General features: G+C 39.6%; 1 protein-coding gene across 4 annotated transcripts in view; it reads left to right on the top strand.

The window, feature by feature from the left end:
- Window positions 1–15,141, top strand: part of LOC109487268 (sodium- and chloride-dependent glycine transporter 1-like) — a 40,086-nt gene that overhangs the window by 12,152 nt on the left and 12,793 nt on the right. For 2 of the 4 annotated variants that reach the window (XM_019791250.1, XM_019791251.1), the window contains exons 2-3: window positions 4,947–5,193; window positions 5,583–5,714. In XM_019791250.1, coding sequence (XP_019646809.1) covers window positions 4,977–5,193; window positions 5,583–5,714 — 349 coding nt within the window. In that variant the 5' untranslated portion in view covers window positions 4,947–4,976. Of the gene's footprint in view, window positions 1–4,946; window positions 5,194–5,582; window positions 5,715–10,151; window positions 13,541–15,141 lie in introns of those variants that run through there. The other 2 variants (XM_019791253.1, XM_019791252.1) reach the window with 2 other exon arrangements.

Here is a 15,141-nt window from a genome sequence, read left to right as displayed (position 1 = left end):
CAGCACAGTCATTTGTTCTTTAAAAATATCTAAATGTTTAGTCAATTGATATCACGATTGAAAAAAATTTAGAGCCCTGCTCAAGCCCTATCTATGATACCAAATTTCTCTAAATTTCTGGGTCTTAATTTCGCAATTTTTTAGTCCTTGGCTCTACGTGTATGTATAAAGAAATCACCATTAGGGGCCCCATGCTGAGACTTGGTTATGCATACTGGTATCACACCAAGGGGATTTTGCAATGGTGGACTTTATATAATGTGTGCAATGAAGCCATGCATTGAATCCATGGGTGGTGCTGCATTCAGACAGACAAATTACTGTTTGATATCTGCAATTTTTTCAGGCGGTTTGCATATTCATTATAATTTTTACATATTCATATTTTACGGAAAGGTTATCCAGTTGTTTAATATATTCATGTTTTACGGGTAGGGTGCTCACTTGTTTAATCAGCGTCTCGGGTAGAGCAGAAACACAGATTCAGGTTTGATTTTATATTTTACTTCTTAAAATTTTGAATTAGATTATGAGTATATGTAGTTTTATGTGGGCAGTTGTCAAGGAAATTTGTGTACATTATTTGTGCATTTCTGAGAAAAAAATTCAATCTATATGTGAGGTTTGCACTTGTTATTTTCTGTTTCGTAATGACATAACAGCCAGTGGTGCAGTACGACCATATATGGAGATTATTTTTATCCCAGCTGTTACATCATGCAGTCATTATGATCATGTATGGCTCTCGGCTTTTTCACCAAATGGTTAGACTGATTATGTAACATTTTGTAGGCTTCGTGCGATTTTAGACCATACAAAATTCTAGGTGAGGATCAAGGTAGATAGCTTCCATAGCATGCCAAAATCTGGGGGTCTTCAGGGTCTTTAGGAGCTTTTATGTGCTATTTTCTGATTGCATATAGACAACATAGCCGGCCTGGTTGAATTACCCTGTTTTTTTTAACTGGGCTCATCAGAAAATAGCTAAAGACCACCAAACCCCTAGTTCTATGAAGTATAAGCCTGCTACGGAGGCTACAAGGTAGAGTGGTTTTGAGTTTGACAGGTGGCCTTCATTGACAGGTGGCCTTTTTTTGGCCAGGGCAGATTGCATAATGCTTGCACCTGTGAAAAAAATGGGGAACCAGAAAAGGGTGTGTGTTATGAGTGACCAGATAACATTGGTGGCCACTTTGTGCAAATTTGTGTTAGGACTTTGTGATGGAGAGGCCACCACAAAAAGGAAGCAACTGCAGACATTTCATTTTCAAGATTTAAGTGAAATACAGTATTTTTTTTTGCTCATGAAAACAGTGGTTGCTTTAGCCTGGGATCCATCTGTTCCACACCCGGGATAGCCAGTGCAATAGGAGCTCCGTTACAAAAAGCATAGCACCCAGGCTATATGGAAGCTGCACATTCAGAAGAGGACAGATGGAAGGATGTCATCAGTGGTCATTTGTAAAGAGTGCAGATGGCAGATGAGTGCATGTTTAATTGCCTATCAATATTCATGCTGAATCCCCAGTGTGATTTGATGGTGCACAGTCCCATATCTGCTTTACTGGAGTCTGGGTGCATCACAAGGTTAGAGGTTCACGTCTCTGTCATGCTGAAGTAGTCATTTGCCAGTTCTCTGTTGGTTTTGGGCTGAGGCAAAGATTTGTTAACCTTTAGCATACTGAAGTAGCCAAATATTTTGTATGGGTTGTGGGAACAGGTAGCACGAGGAGGTTAACTTTTAGCACACTAAAGCAACCATTTGGCTACCAATTCTGTATTTGTTACACTACAGGGTTAGGCAGCAGGGAGAAGGTTAACCTTTAGCACACTGAAGTACAGGCATTTGATTGTAGAGTATAGTATAGTATATTTTGTAAGCTTTATGCGTCTGCCTGTCTTTTGAGTCATATATTTTCCTTCCTGAATTGTATAATTTGCAATGTCATAGCCAGGAGGTCATACAAATTCAATTAGGTGGCCCAATGGTCGCTTAACAGTCGCCTGATGATCCAGTGAAAGGGGACCTTACTAAGTTACTTAGGGGGCCCTGAATGCCCTTTTTTGTTATAACGTAATCAGGGATTTAAATTCTGCATAATTTGTAGGCAGTCGTTGTGATGTCCTTGCAGTTGTTCAATGTAATGGGTGACGATCTGTACATTTGCTGTTGAATTTTAGAGTGTAGAATTTGGCATGATACGCAGCTGGACCTTTCAAATTTAGCGTAGAGCGTTGTTGGGATCCCCACATGAGGGCCCCACTTAATTTAGCAGTAGGGTACCAAGGAAAGTGCAGATTTACTCAATCTAGGCATTTATCTTCAGTAGATTCTATCAGTTCCTTGTAGCAGTGTAATTTACTATCATTAGCACAGTTACTAACACTAACATACAGACAAATGGCCCATCGGTACCTGCCCTAACCGTTAGGCCACACTGATTGGCAATTAACCTGTTAATGTGCACATAATTTACACCCAGAATCCATCTTTTGGGCGGTTGTGTAAGAATCATGAGACCACCTGACATGGTGTTAATGTTTCTGCTGGATTAGGGGTACTCTCCAAGCAGAGGTTGATGGTGGAAGATCGTTTGCTTTATATATATATATATATATATATATATATATATATATGGCCCTTTTTTTTTTGTCGCTACCACCTTCAGTGGGGAAATGCATCCTGTCCGGCCAATTGGATACTAAGTAGTTGTCTTCCCCCACCAAGATCCGCTTGGAGATTAGAATTTTAGATTAGGGGCGCCTGGAAAAAATGGTATTTACCGTCCATTTTATTATTTTTTTTACAGAAAGAGAAAGTGTAAAATTCAATAGATGACACTTCAATACTTCTTACATGAGTTAAAGTTTTCATGAATTGAGTTAATTATGATACCTTGCAATTTTTCGAGTTCAAAAAGTTTGTCTATCGTTAGTAGTTACTAGTTAGTCTTGTCATCCCCTGAGCTTCTGAACTTCACAATGACATTAGCGGATAGCAGAGAAAATGCAGAAATCCCTGAGCGCTAGACCATCTGCATTTCAAACTCCGCTAGAGACCATTACGGTTTTAGTACAGGGTTCTGGAACCTCTCCAGGAGGCTAGGGATGTCAGAAAGTAATGGCTTTGCAATTTTTTTGTGTGTCAGAAAAAAGTTCATCTGAAATTGCTAGTCTTCCTGAACCTGACAGTGACATAACCATATAGCAGACATCCCTGAGCACTAGGCCATCTGCATTTATAGAGACTATTACGGTTTTAGTACAGGGTTCTGGATTCGCTCCATGAGGCTGGGGATGTCAGAACGTAATGGTCTTGCTGTGGCCTTCCATCTGTCTGTGCCATTGCCATGAGAAATTGCAGTTGAATGATCCTAAGTGCTAATACATCCCTGTCTGATAAAGTACTCTGCATCATCTGTTTTGTCTTCCAGATATCGGCCCATCTGCCCAATATCATTTAAGGGTAGGGATCTCTTAAGGCTGAGAGTTTATTAGGACTAGAATCATTAGGAGACGGTGTTAATTCACCAAAAACAACAGTTACTCAAGCAACTGGATATGATTTTGGAAACGGTCAGACGTTTCAGGTAGCATCCACTACCTTAATTTCGTCAGTAACACTGGAGAGTTGTCAGAAAAGCAAGTTTATAAATATGTACAAACTATCGATTGATATGCAAATAAGTGAAGACAATTCTTTTAAGACAAGGATGATGCAAATTAGTCCAGTAGCTCTTGTTTTCTTTTGGCGTATCTCAATTCTTATTACCTGGATGTCTAACCTTCACTGACGACAGTGTTAATTTTTAGGTTTCACAGGAAACTGTACCTTTAGGGAACAATAATACTTCAAATTGTGCAGAAAATTCTTCTGTGTCATCAGAAGTTTGTGGAAAATGTGAAACAAATCGTATTTGTGTCTCGTTGCCTTCCCATAGACTTCCTGTTGTGCATTAGTAAATAGCATTACATTGAGACAGACTGTGCAAGCATTTCCGGGCAAACTGGATTATCATACCGGGAATTCACTTATTTTTGCTGGCATCTTTGCCAAGACATTGTGCCTTTGGGGAAGACACTTTGCACGACTTTCCTCACTCCACCCCGGGTACCTGAGTTCAGTTGTGGTAGTATTAAAGACAGTGGAAGGAGAGGGATGGGCTCCATCTTCCAATACCGTGCCCTAGACACAGTGGACTAACAACCCGCTGCCCCTATGACCTGAAAAAGGCTATGAGGCTACCTTTTTACTGTCAGGGTGAAAATTGTGCCCCACATTTAATGACAGGGTCCCACGGGAAATCAAGCAAAAGGAGATAAGCTTTATTATATAGACATTCTTCCGTCCCATCCATATACATGTATATATTATAAACCTTAAGCATCTGCCTGGGCTCCACTGATTACAGGCAAATTGGGTCTGCATAAATTTTACTGTGTTTTCTGTTCTGTATGTCCTTGGAAAATAAATGAATGTTAGCCCAGTACTGTAACGGTAAGGAGAGGTAAAGCATCTGTGCTTAATTCAAATGTGGTGCTTTTATGTGTCAGCTAGGAGGAGCTAGTGGCCTCTGAACGACACCTCACATTTTCAGTCTGGTACACTCGAGGCGTTTTGGGCTCTTAAATGTCCTGGTAGTTGACAGTATTTTATTTATAGATAGAGATATGGAACATACAAAGATCGGGGATAGAATCTAACATTGAAATCTGTGTGTGTTTGCTACAATATACGAGTATCAAATTTAAGATGGAATCTTAAATTTGTGTCAAAGATGGAATCTAATAGTGAATTTTGTACTTGTTTGCTATGAATCTACTTATATCAAAGATGAATACATGTATAATGGTGAAGTTTATAATATGTGTTCACTACAGACCTACCACTAACCAGTACCAGAGATAGTCTAACGGTGAAGTTTGTATTTATGTGTTTCCTACAGTTCAGATCCTACAACTTCAAACCACCAGAGATGGAGTCTAATGGAGAGATGAAGATGAAGGAGGCCAGCATCCCCCTGTCGGTCCAGGACCATGAGGAGGAAGAGGAGGAGGAGTTTCGTGATGATCTGGCGAAGAATCGGGGGCAGTGGGGGGCCAAGCTGGACTTCATGCTGTCCATGCTGGGCTACTGTGTGGGGCTAGGCAACGTGTGGCGGTTTCCTTATCTCTGCTACAGGAACGGCGGAGGTAAGGATGAGAATGTCGTAATTCTATAAGTTGTTATTATAGTTTCCTCTAGTCTAAAGCAAGGCAAGTAACAGAAGTACATTTCAGGTAATATCTAATGGTCTGCAACCAAAGGTTTCAGTTGGGGCTTTATTTTGTTGTTTTGGTGGCCTTTCTAAGATTCTATGAATTCTTTCATTTTCTTCCCTCTGATAACTGTGTTTGTTTGAGTCTTATGTAATGCTCAAATCTGGCCACATTTCTTAATATATAAGGGAAGAGAAACGGGTCAGAAAAAAATCACAAATGTAATACAAGCCTCAGAAGGACTAGCTGCCTGACCCAGGGACACTGACAATGCATGTTTTGTAGCTTGATGTTAAGATATTAACAGGTGTGGATTATTACAGGTGCGTTCCTGATCCCGTACATCCTGTTCCTGACGTTTGCCGGCATCCCACTCTTCATGATGGAGATGAGTTTCGGGCAGTACGGCAGCCTCGGCCCGCTCACCATCTGGCGCGCCTGCCCCATCTTCAAGGGTTGGTATCATTCGTGGGGCCCCGGGGGTAACCTGTCAGCCAAGCCTGCGCCAAGTAGGCAACTCCACGCAAACCCAGGGGTGGAGGGTAGCCCACACTACAGCTCTAATAATTTGTTTTTAAACAAAGAAACAAACTTGTTTGAAAAGAAACGTATTCTAAAAGTACACTGTGATTTTCAGCTTGACTTACACAAATTTTCAACTGTAGTCAATTCCAGTCTTTGTCAAGAAATGAGCAATCCACCGCTTCTGTGACATCACCTTGCACAGATATGACACACGTGACTCAGTGAGCAAGTTGCAGAAAGTCTGTGGAATTTTTCTTCCTGGTTGTCGTCTTGCATTTGTTAGTGGATAAAAAAATGCTGTGACAACGAAAATGTTTTCCTCTTTCGGAAAACCAGTTTGATTACAAATGAAAGTTGACTTATGAGCTTATCGAGAGCAAAAGCTGCCTTGGTTGTTACTGCTGTTACATGCTTTAGGCCAGCCTTATTTGTAGTAAATTTTAATGTGATGAAGCAATGTGCAAAGGTCCCACATGATGGGGAGTTGAGCTTCAAACTGCTTGCGCTGAAGTACAGCTTCCCACTTATGAGGGGCTAACGCAAAATCCCAGACAAACGCATAAACATTAGGACTACACCAATTCACTTCTTTGGTTCACGGACATTTAAGAAGAAAAATTACTAACAGGTCAAGATGAGAATAGAGGGCTGGGAGAAGAATTTGCATCCAACAATTTTCACACACAGAAACTGTGTTCACAAATGTACAGACTTCCCCTCAAACTCTGTTGTCATGTTGATCTTGCAATTCAGCACGTCCGAGAACCAACAAACTGAATTGGCGTGGTCTCAAACAAGGAAAACGCTTTTGCAAAAGACAAAGCAACAGTAACAAGCAAGGCAATGGAAACTTACTGAGAACAGATCCTTCATCCACTGTTGGAAACAGTAGTATGAGGGATGTAGGCCCCCTGGTGTTGGGTGGAGGTGATCTAACACAAGGGTGCAGCGCTTGGCTCATGGTATTGGGAAGGTAGAGTTTCCACTACAGATACCCAGGAACTGTCATTCCAAGAGAAGAAACAAACCATTGATGAAATCTTGTTTTGATGGTGAGTTATACTTCAAAATGTTCTGTTTCATGGTTTTGAGAGAAAAAAACAAAAAAAACATTTGGAAGGAAAAATTATTCGTGACAGTTTCTCATCAGCACGGAAACTCTGCCGTCCAAAGTCTGTGATTTTCTTGTTTTTATTTCGTGTCGATAGAATCTGCTTCATTTTGTCTTGGACAGACAACCGTTTGGCTATTCATTCTCGAAACGTTTGGCTGCACTCTTCAGATGGTTAGTTAGGAAATCAAATCATTCGAAACGTTTCTAAAATTGAAGTTTAGTTCACTACAATCTCAATCTTCAAAACAGTCGCTCTCTGCCGTTTTTGTTTCAAGTATTACTACAATTTCAAAACTTAAAGTGAAATGAAGAAAAGGTGAACGTAAAGAAATGGAAAAGATACTGAAGCAGATTGAAGAGCGTCCCCTTCTTTTCGTTTTCGTTTGTCACTCGAAATACCCGGAAAATTTTCTCGTTGCTGGCATCTGTTTCTGTGCATCTTCTGAAGGTACAACTGTTCATGGTACTGGTAGGTGCATTTCGGGTTGTCACGCTCGGTAAAATTTTCTACGTATACTTTATGGTTTGCACTGTGTTAAATTTGAAGAAGCCACACTGACTGTTGAAGTCACAGCGAGATAGTGCTGCAGCTAAAAAATGACGAGGTTTAAATTAGGATTGGCAGATTGGCTTCGTGCCAAACCAAACTTGTTTATGGGTCTGGAAAGAGGCCAAAGAAAGGAAGTGGTAGTAAATATTTCGCATGGGCTGTTTTAAAGGCATGTGTCACGGTATACTGTCCAAAATGGCGTCGGAGTTTCTGGAATTTTCTTGTTACTTCATAATGAATTGAACTACCATAAAAACAAATCAGGCCTTGTGTGACATGACAACTCAAACACAGTTGTTTTGAAACATATCTGTAACTGAATTGATATCAAAACGGTTAAAACAGCAAACCAAAAATGTTCTAACAATCTCTAGCATGTAACATGAATTCTATGGACTGCATAGAAGGAGACTTCAGCAGTCAAGGCTTCTTTCACCTCCTATGAAAACTGTTAGCTGTAGTCTTGCATCATGTCACTGTAAGTCTGTTGATAGTTATGGGTACACAAGCGCTGACAGTTTCCCAGATTTCCAGGCCGTAACTTAAAAACACCATCATACACCAACATTCTGATATTTGATTCAGTACAGTATGTATGTGTTTTTTTTACGTTATACAGTACTAATACTTTGATCTACAAAGAGATAGGTTCATATTCATGCCCATGGGATCAAGATATGTTAAAGTATTGTCAAGTTGACAGAACTGTATAGCTCTCAGACCTAATGCTAAATCTGATACAAGAGTTAGGAGAAAAATAACATATTCACCCATATTGCAATGGGATAGGCCACCAAATCATAGTCTCTCATACATTCAAATGTCTCAGATGTGTAAAACTAAAAAAGAAAAAAAGATTATGTACATCATTTTGATTCTGGTCTGTAATGAACGTATTATACTAAGCTATAACATGGATCAAAATCCTTGTCAAATAAGCAAACACTTGTGCAAAGAGACATACTTTCACATATTTTGATCCCATTGCAATGGTCATAATCCATCTTAAAAGAAAACCACACCACTAAGAAAAAGTGCAGTTCCCTCGACATATAACAGACCGTTGTACCTGTACCTAGTCACCTGTTTTACTCTGATGTATGCAAACTGGCTGCTGCTGTGGTGTTATGAGTACAGTGGGTGTGGAAAGCATGCCGTTGTTTCGAAAAATGCAGAAAGAAATTAAAAAAAAAACAGGCTGACGTGTTGAGAAATGATGTTGACACTCGCCTCGTGCAATGAGAAGGTTTTACCCGCTTTTAAGCCTTCTGATTGGTTCAGCTGAGTTATATAATATTGGCAACTGCTGAGGGAAGTTATTGTGTCTGGGATACTGTTTTTGTTTGTCTCTGTTCGACGTGTCAGTTAATACAAAGAAACAAACAAACAAAACAGAATACTAGCAAAAGAACACTGAAATCAAGACAAAAACAGAATGATCAGTAAAAAGCACTTGCCTGCAGGCAGTTTATTTAAAACATTTTAATTTGAGTAGGGAGGTATTAGTAGTTCAAATTTTTAACTCGTACAATATATATACAATTCTCCCATAGTAAGCATCGCAAACGAAAGGAAATTTAGGTGATCTTAAGTGATGATGATGTCTTAGAAAAAGTTTGAATTTATCAGGCTGAAAAAAAAATATCAAATATCAAATATCAGATCACAGTGCACAAGGAATTAAAATTATGACTAAACCGGAAAAAGGCCACCAATATTTTAACCACTTATGAGACGCACATGTTTTTAAAGGTTATCTCATCACCATATGAAAATGAAAAAATAATTTTTAGAAAGAAAAACTCAACCATGACATGATAATTTCCCTCACTTTTATTGAGCATGCTCATGAGACAACAACAAAAAAAGAAAAGAAGAAAAATGTATGTTATATTTTGAAAAGTTGAATGTACAAAAAAAAGAACAGAAAGAAAATTGCATGTATTTTGCTGATTCCACGTTTTGCTACCCCACCTAAGTTGCTGTTTGTTTGTGTGCCCCTTGACCTTATAAGGGGCAGCTAACTTTGAACTTGAGCATCTGTTGCGGCCATTCAAACACAACACTTCGTGGTACTGTCTGAGGCCTTGTTGGCCAATTCTTATAGGTACTTTTAACCAACTTTGACTTCAAAATGAAAGCTGTAAATTTATCATTCGATTTAGTTATCAAAATATGACACTGTCAAAAAAGACAGATCATAGAGATAGACCTAAATTACTACAGTGTTATCGATAGAAAAAAATCATTTTCAACAGTACATGTAACTATTATAAAGACTCTATTTGCAAAATCATGCCCGAAGGCTAATTGCTTTCACAATCAAAGTATTATTATATCCCACACATACTGAAATTTTCCATGGTTTGTCAAAGTGCCTACAAAATTCAAGCTGAGAAGACAGTACTGTTATTAATAAGCAGGAAAGAATTTTGCTTACCCAATGTGTTTGGCAAATAACAAACTAAGACATGATAAAATCCAGAGTTTTCTGAGTGTCAATGGCACAGTTAATTCAGACAGTCTGGTACAATTATGTGTGTCAAGGGTGAAGCAAACTATCCTGAAATATTTGGCCACGTCTGCAGTTGATAAAGCTTACGTAGTCACTATGGCAGTACGCACAGTTACAGAAAAGTTGAAACACTTGGAATGAAACCAGGGCCTTGGGATCACTGTGAACAAGTAGGATACATTAGTACCATGTTTACATGACTTAATACATGTGTACATAACAATCTTGCACCAGACTCTGTACATTTGGAAGCCATCCAACTATAAAGTGGTAAACAGGAAGTGTGTCTGTCACCTACTAACTCAAGTACTGGGCAAAGCTATCATAGGAATTTGGACTCATTAAAACAAGGGGTTAAATTTAAAGCCTTGTACATGTATGTATTTCATGGACAAAGGCCATGTACTGGACATACATATAGGCATTTGTGATAATATGGCATATTAAACATTTCTAGGGGTGTTCAACTTTAATAAGCACACTTCCATTTTGCTTCGTGTGAGCACTAGTTAGCAGAAATTGACAGATACGAACAATCTATGTTCTTGTTGGAAGAATTGCAAGATTTTAGAACCCAACAGTTTACTGCATTTATAGACATACCTTGTGAGTTAGACTTACAAATGTACAGAGCAGTGTTGTGACCACAGTATTTCAATCAAACTTCATAGTTCAAGAGCAAGACCATAGTTCAGATCAGAAAACATCTGCACTTGGTTGTAAAAGGAAACTTTATCCTGGAGTGAACTGAATGTCCAAATATACACTGATAGCTGAGGGGTCAGTGTCCTGGGCTGCTGTGTAACTGGATAGTGTGGATCATTCTAGACGGCCTCTAGTCACTGGTAGATGACTCAGATTTTCAGGATTTCATACGTGTAGATGTTGACTTTGAAGTGTATTTAGTTTGTGATGAAATTTAAATGCTTATGAAACGTGTGAATTACAAAATCTGGGCTTTTTCAAAAAGATTTTAATAAGTACATGTAGTATTATATGACAGTAATACATTGGCACTCTTTTATTTTTATGACAGACATCTGACACAGATTTTTAGAATTTCATTCATGTATTGTTTAAACTGATCAACTTCTATCTGGTAATTATATAAAGAGGGCTACTTTAAATTTATATCTCTAAGATCTACAGTTACAGTACATGAAGATTGCCAATGTATAAAGAGAACAAAAACAAGAAGCGATTATACGCCAATGATTCGTTACGTCTTGTTGACAGAATGTCAGCTGTGACCTTGGAATGGTGCCAAGGTCATTCTATTGACAACAACTGTACTTAAGATGGTTCTAGAAACTTCCAAGGCATCTCTTTGCCGAACAGCTGACTGCAAGACTTAGTGTTATCTTGGCCTTGAGACTTATTTTTAGCTTTCGCTAATCACTATGTGCTGATGGTTCAGGCTTCAAGTTGAAAACAAAATGGCACATTCAATTATTACTGTAGCATATTATTCGTTAAGACTTGAGTGGCAAGTGTTAGTCAAGACTTTTAGAGAAAGAAGTTCAGAGGTTGCGTTCTATAGGTAGGGTCAATGCATTAGAAGGGTAAAACTTGGGCAAGTAAAGAAAATTTTGATGAATTTCTGGTCTCTAACATATTCCACACATTTTAAATCGTGTTAGTCAAGACTTTAAGATCAGAGAAAGAAGTTCAGAGGTTGTGTTCTATAGGTTCTATAGGTAGGGTCAGTCTTGGAAGGGTAAAAGTTAGCCATTAAAGTAAAGCAAATTTTGATTAATTTCTGGTCAGTAACATCATACACATTTTAAATGGACAGAATGGTTCTCCATCGCTGCACCACTTGGGGACACCCCTGTTATGAGTGCCAAGTTCGGAGTTGTTGACAGAATCTCAGCTTTAAGCCCTGGAACAAAGCCAAGTTGGTGTCAGAGACAGCACAGGAAAGAGTGATTGCATCAGGGCGAGGTGTTAACTCAGGGTGTGCGGCTGCTCTGAGGATGCAGATTTATATGTACATATCTGACCTCTTTGGTGCTATGTAATGCTTCATCCTGGAGCCAAAACTACATGTGACAATGATATTGGCACCGAAGAGTGGAACTTGTTTCCACTAAGAACAGTAGGGGCATCTTCACTAGAACTAGCTTTGAACAAGGTATAGATTTAGATGTAGCTATGATGGCTGCAGGTTGTTGAGTGTAATATGACCAACTGCAGCTGGTGTGTTATACCGAAGGGTGGTTATACGGGCAATACAAGACAGATACACAAGCTGGTGTGTTGTGCCAAAGGGAAGCTGTGCAGATATTAAAAGTCAGGGTAGGTTGCTGGGTGGGGGAGATGTTTTTCCAAAGGGTGTGAGCAGCTAGAATGACACTCCAGACTACATGAAGGGTGTTCAGATACTGGGTTACATGTGTGTAGGTCAGTTTTTGGAAGGCTGGGTCAGTAGAGAAAAAGTGAGACGTGTAGGCTATACCATAGCGAAGGTTCTGGAAGATTTTAAAAATAAACGGGCAGACATTTTGATAAAAACACCCCGAAGGTCAGCAATACTCAAAAGCTTTTCAAATTTGAAAGGTTTTGTTATCACAAATGGAGAGCAAAGTTGAATAAGTCAGCTGCAGACTTGAAAGACAATGTACCCTGAAATAAATTCTTACTAGCATGGCAAAGGTCATATTAACTTATTCAGAATCAGTCGAAACACTTGAATTGGTATAAGAGGTATGTAGGTTTCCACTACAAAAGTGGAAAGAAAAAGGGAAGTAAAATTGAGTACCGTGTTAGAGTTTAAAATTGCTCTGAAATAAAAGAAAAACAGAAAAAGGAAGTGTCACAGTGCTTGAGTATTGAACCCACAAAAGTGCCCTTAAATTTGAGAAACAGAAAGGAGAGAATGAGCAAGTTGAGTGCCAAAAGGGTTGGGCATTGAACTCCCAAAAGTGCTCCGAATTGAAAAGAAAAAGAAAGGAAAGTGAGAGAAAAGCAAAGTTGATTGCCAGAAGGGTTGTTGGTTGTACCCTGAAATAGATTCTTTGTAAACTGTTCTACAACCAAGAAAGATTACTTTAAAATAAAAGAAAAAAATGGAAATTGAGTACCATATTGGTTGAGCATTGAACACATAAAATTGTTCTAAAAAAGATGAACAAACATGAAAGAAAAGCTCAGTGCCTAATGGTTTGAGCATGAACTCCCAAAAGTGCTCTGAATAGAAAAGAAAGAGAAAGGAAAGTGAGAGAACAGTAAAGTTGATTTGCCAGAAGGGTTGATGGTTGAATGGCGGCGGCAAGCATTAGGACCATGGCACGTGTGGTCGTGGACTCTCGAGTGTGATGCAGAATCGAATGTTTCTCCACAATCTCACTGATCGTATCCTCTGTGTGGCTGTGTCCATATATAGGTGTGATACTACATTTCTAGGAGAGACCCTACTATCTAACCCACACAGGGCCTAACTTTAGGCCCCTGGACTACGTAGCTCCAAGCCAAGCCGCTCTGCTTCTGCTGTTGCAGTGGTGGAGAGGACCATAACAGCATGAAGGATGAAGGGTGAACATATAACATGTGATGCCAATGTGTACTACAGGTACAGGTAACGCACAACATCCAATCCTGGTCTGTAATAATATCATGACGTTGATTGTTGATTGTTTTCTTGCTGTTGCCATTGCAGACACACACACTTGCTGACTAATCCAACACTTGGATCTTATAGGAACCCGCCACCCCCCTCTTGCCGTGGTTATGGCACTGCGAAAAGGCCACGCGTTGGGGAGACACACGTGCGCTCGCTCTCGCACACAAGCGGCCCGTTGTTTGGCCACCGCATCTCGTTCGTGGGTATGCCATGTCGAAAAGTGTCCGAGGAATTGGCTAGGTCGCTACTACTATATCGTACTATCGTTTTTTTTCTCGACGTTTGCTATGATCTATTTCGGTATGGTCTTGTCTTGTGACTCGTATCTCTCTCTTTCTCCACTCTCTCCGAACAAAGTTGGAGCCGTGTTTTACTGGTGAACTTTGCACTTATGGGTCATGGGTTAGATGTCACGAACTTTCAACTTTTCTCAGGTTCAGTGCAGTATATCTCAATGGTGATGTAGTGTGCACGTTGTCTGTTGAAATGCCATCACGATGCTTTTGTGGCAAGCTTTTCTGTGGAGATTGGACTCAGAGAGCACCAGCTTACCTACATGTAGAAGTATTTTTCACAAAAGTTGTGAAGAAAGACAACTCACGATACACAGGCAAATTGAACACTTCATATTGTAGCATCAGTCCTATTTTGCACGGATGGAAAACTCTAAGATCATTGTATTCTGCTCTTTGCTACATGTGTAAATCTGATCACTTATTACCTTAGCTTCAGCCTTCACACAAAATGCTATCAGTTATTCATAGCTTTTTGCTTTCCCAATCCACAAATTATTGTACAAACCAACAAGTCCTGATTCAAACAGTGCCGGTAGTCACCAGCTGATACAGAAGTGGTCTTTTTGCCCTGCACCGGCTCCCCCTGGCAATGTACATGGGAACTGCAGTGATGTATAAAAGTGAGACAAGGAAAAGCTGCAACCTCTGACCAGCCCAGAATTGACATGTTTGAAAATGTGTTTTTCCTTCAACTACAAACAATGTCTTGTGGACTGGAGCAAGACATTGCCTCGTTGTGGATAGTTTTCACATTTGAGCAGCTGCTTTTTCTACTTAAAATGTTCAGGAAAAGAATGGTTTTATCTTTAAGGTACTGAAGTACTACTCATCCACTGGTTGTGACAGAAGACAGATGCAGAGAAGAGAAGACAGATGCTATATGCATTAGTGTTCACAGATTCACTGTACCAGGGAAATGCCCCAAGGTTTTCGGTTAGGTTGATCAGGGGAAGAAAGTGATGATTCAAAAGAGTTAGATTTTCATTGCAGCAGAAGTTGTCACCTACGTATTCTAGGGTCTGTCTGTGTGGCTAAAAAACATCACGGTGAAGAAGTGAGCAAGCAAATAACGACAATAAACCACCAGCATGTGTAGAAATTACGAACTTTCTCAACATGGCATACCCACGGTAGATTTGTTTGTTTTTCCTCCATCAACCGCCCATCCGGAATTGGAGCCTTTATAACTGCCCCTTTCATTATAAGACAGGTCTCTAACTTTGGACACATACAAGTAGGAATATCGCAACGCGGTGACAG

This window comes from Branchiostoma belcheri, unplaced genomic scaffold (assembly GCF_001625305.1).
Source record: "Branchiostoma belcheri isolate BF01 breed outbred unplaced genomic scaffold, Haploidv18h27 scaffold87, whole genome shotgun sequence".
Taxonomy (NCBI): domain Eukaryota; kingdom Metazoa; phylum Chordata; class Leptocardii; order Amphioxiformes; family Branchiostomatidae; genus Branchiostoma; species Branchiostoma belcheri.
The sequence above is the reverse complement of the archived record's forward strand: the minus strand, read 5'-3'. Positions and strand labels throughout refer to the sequence as shown.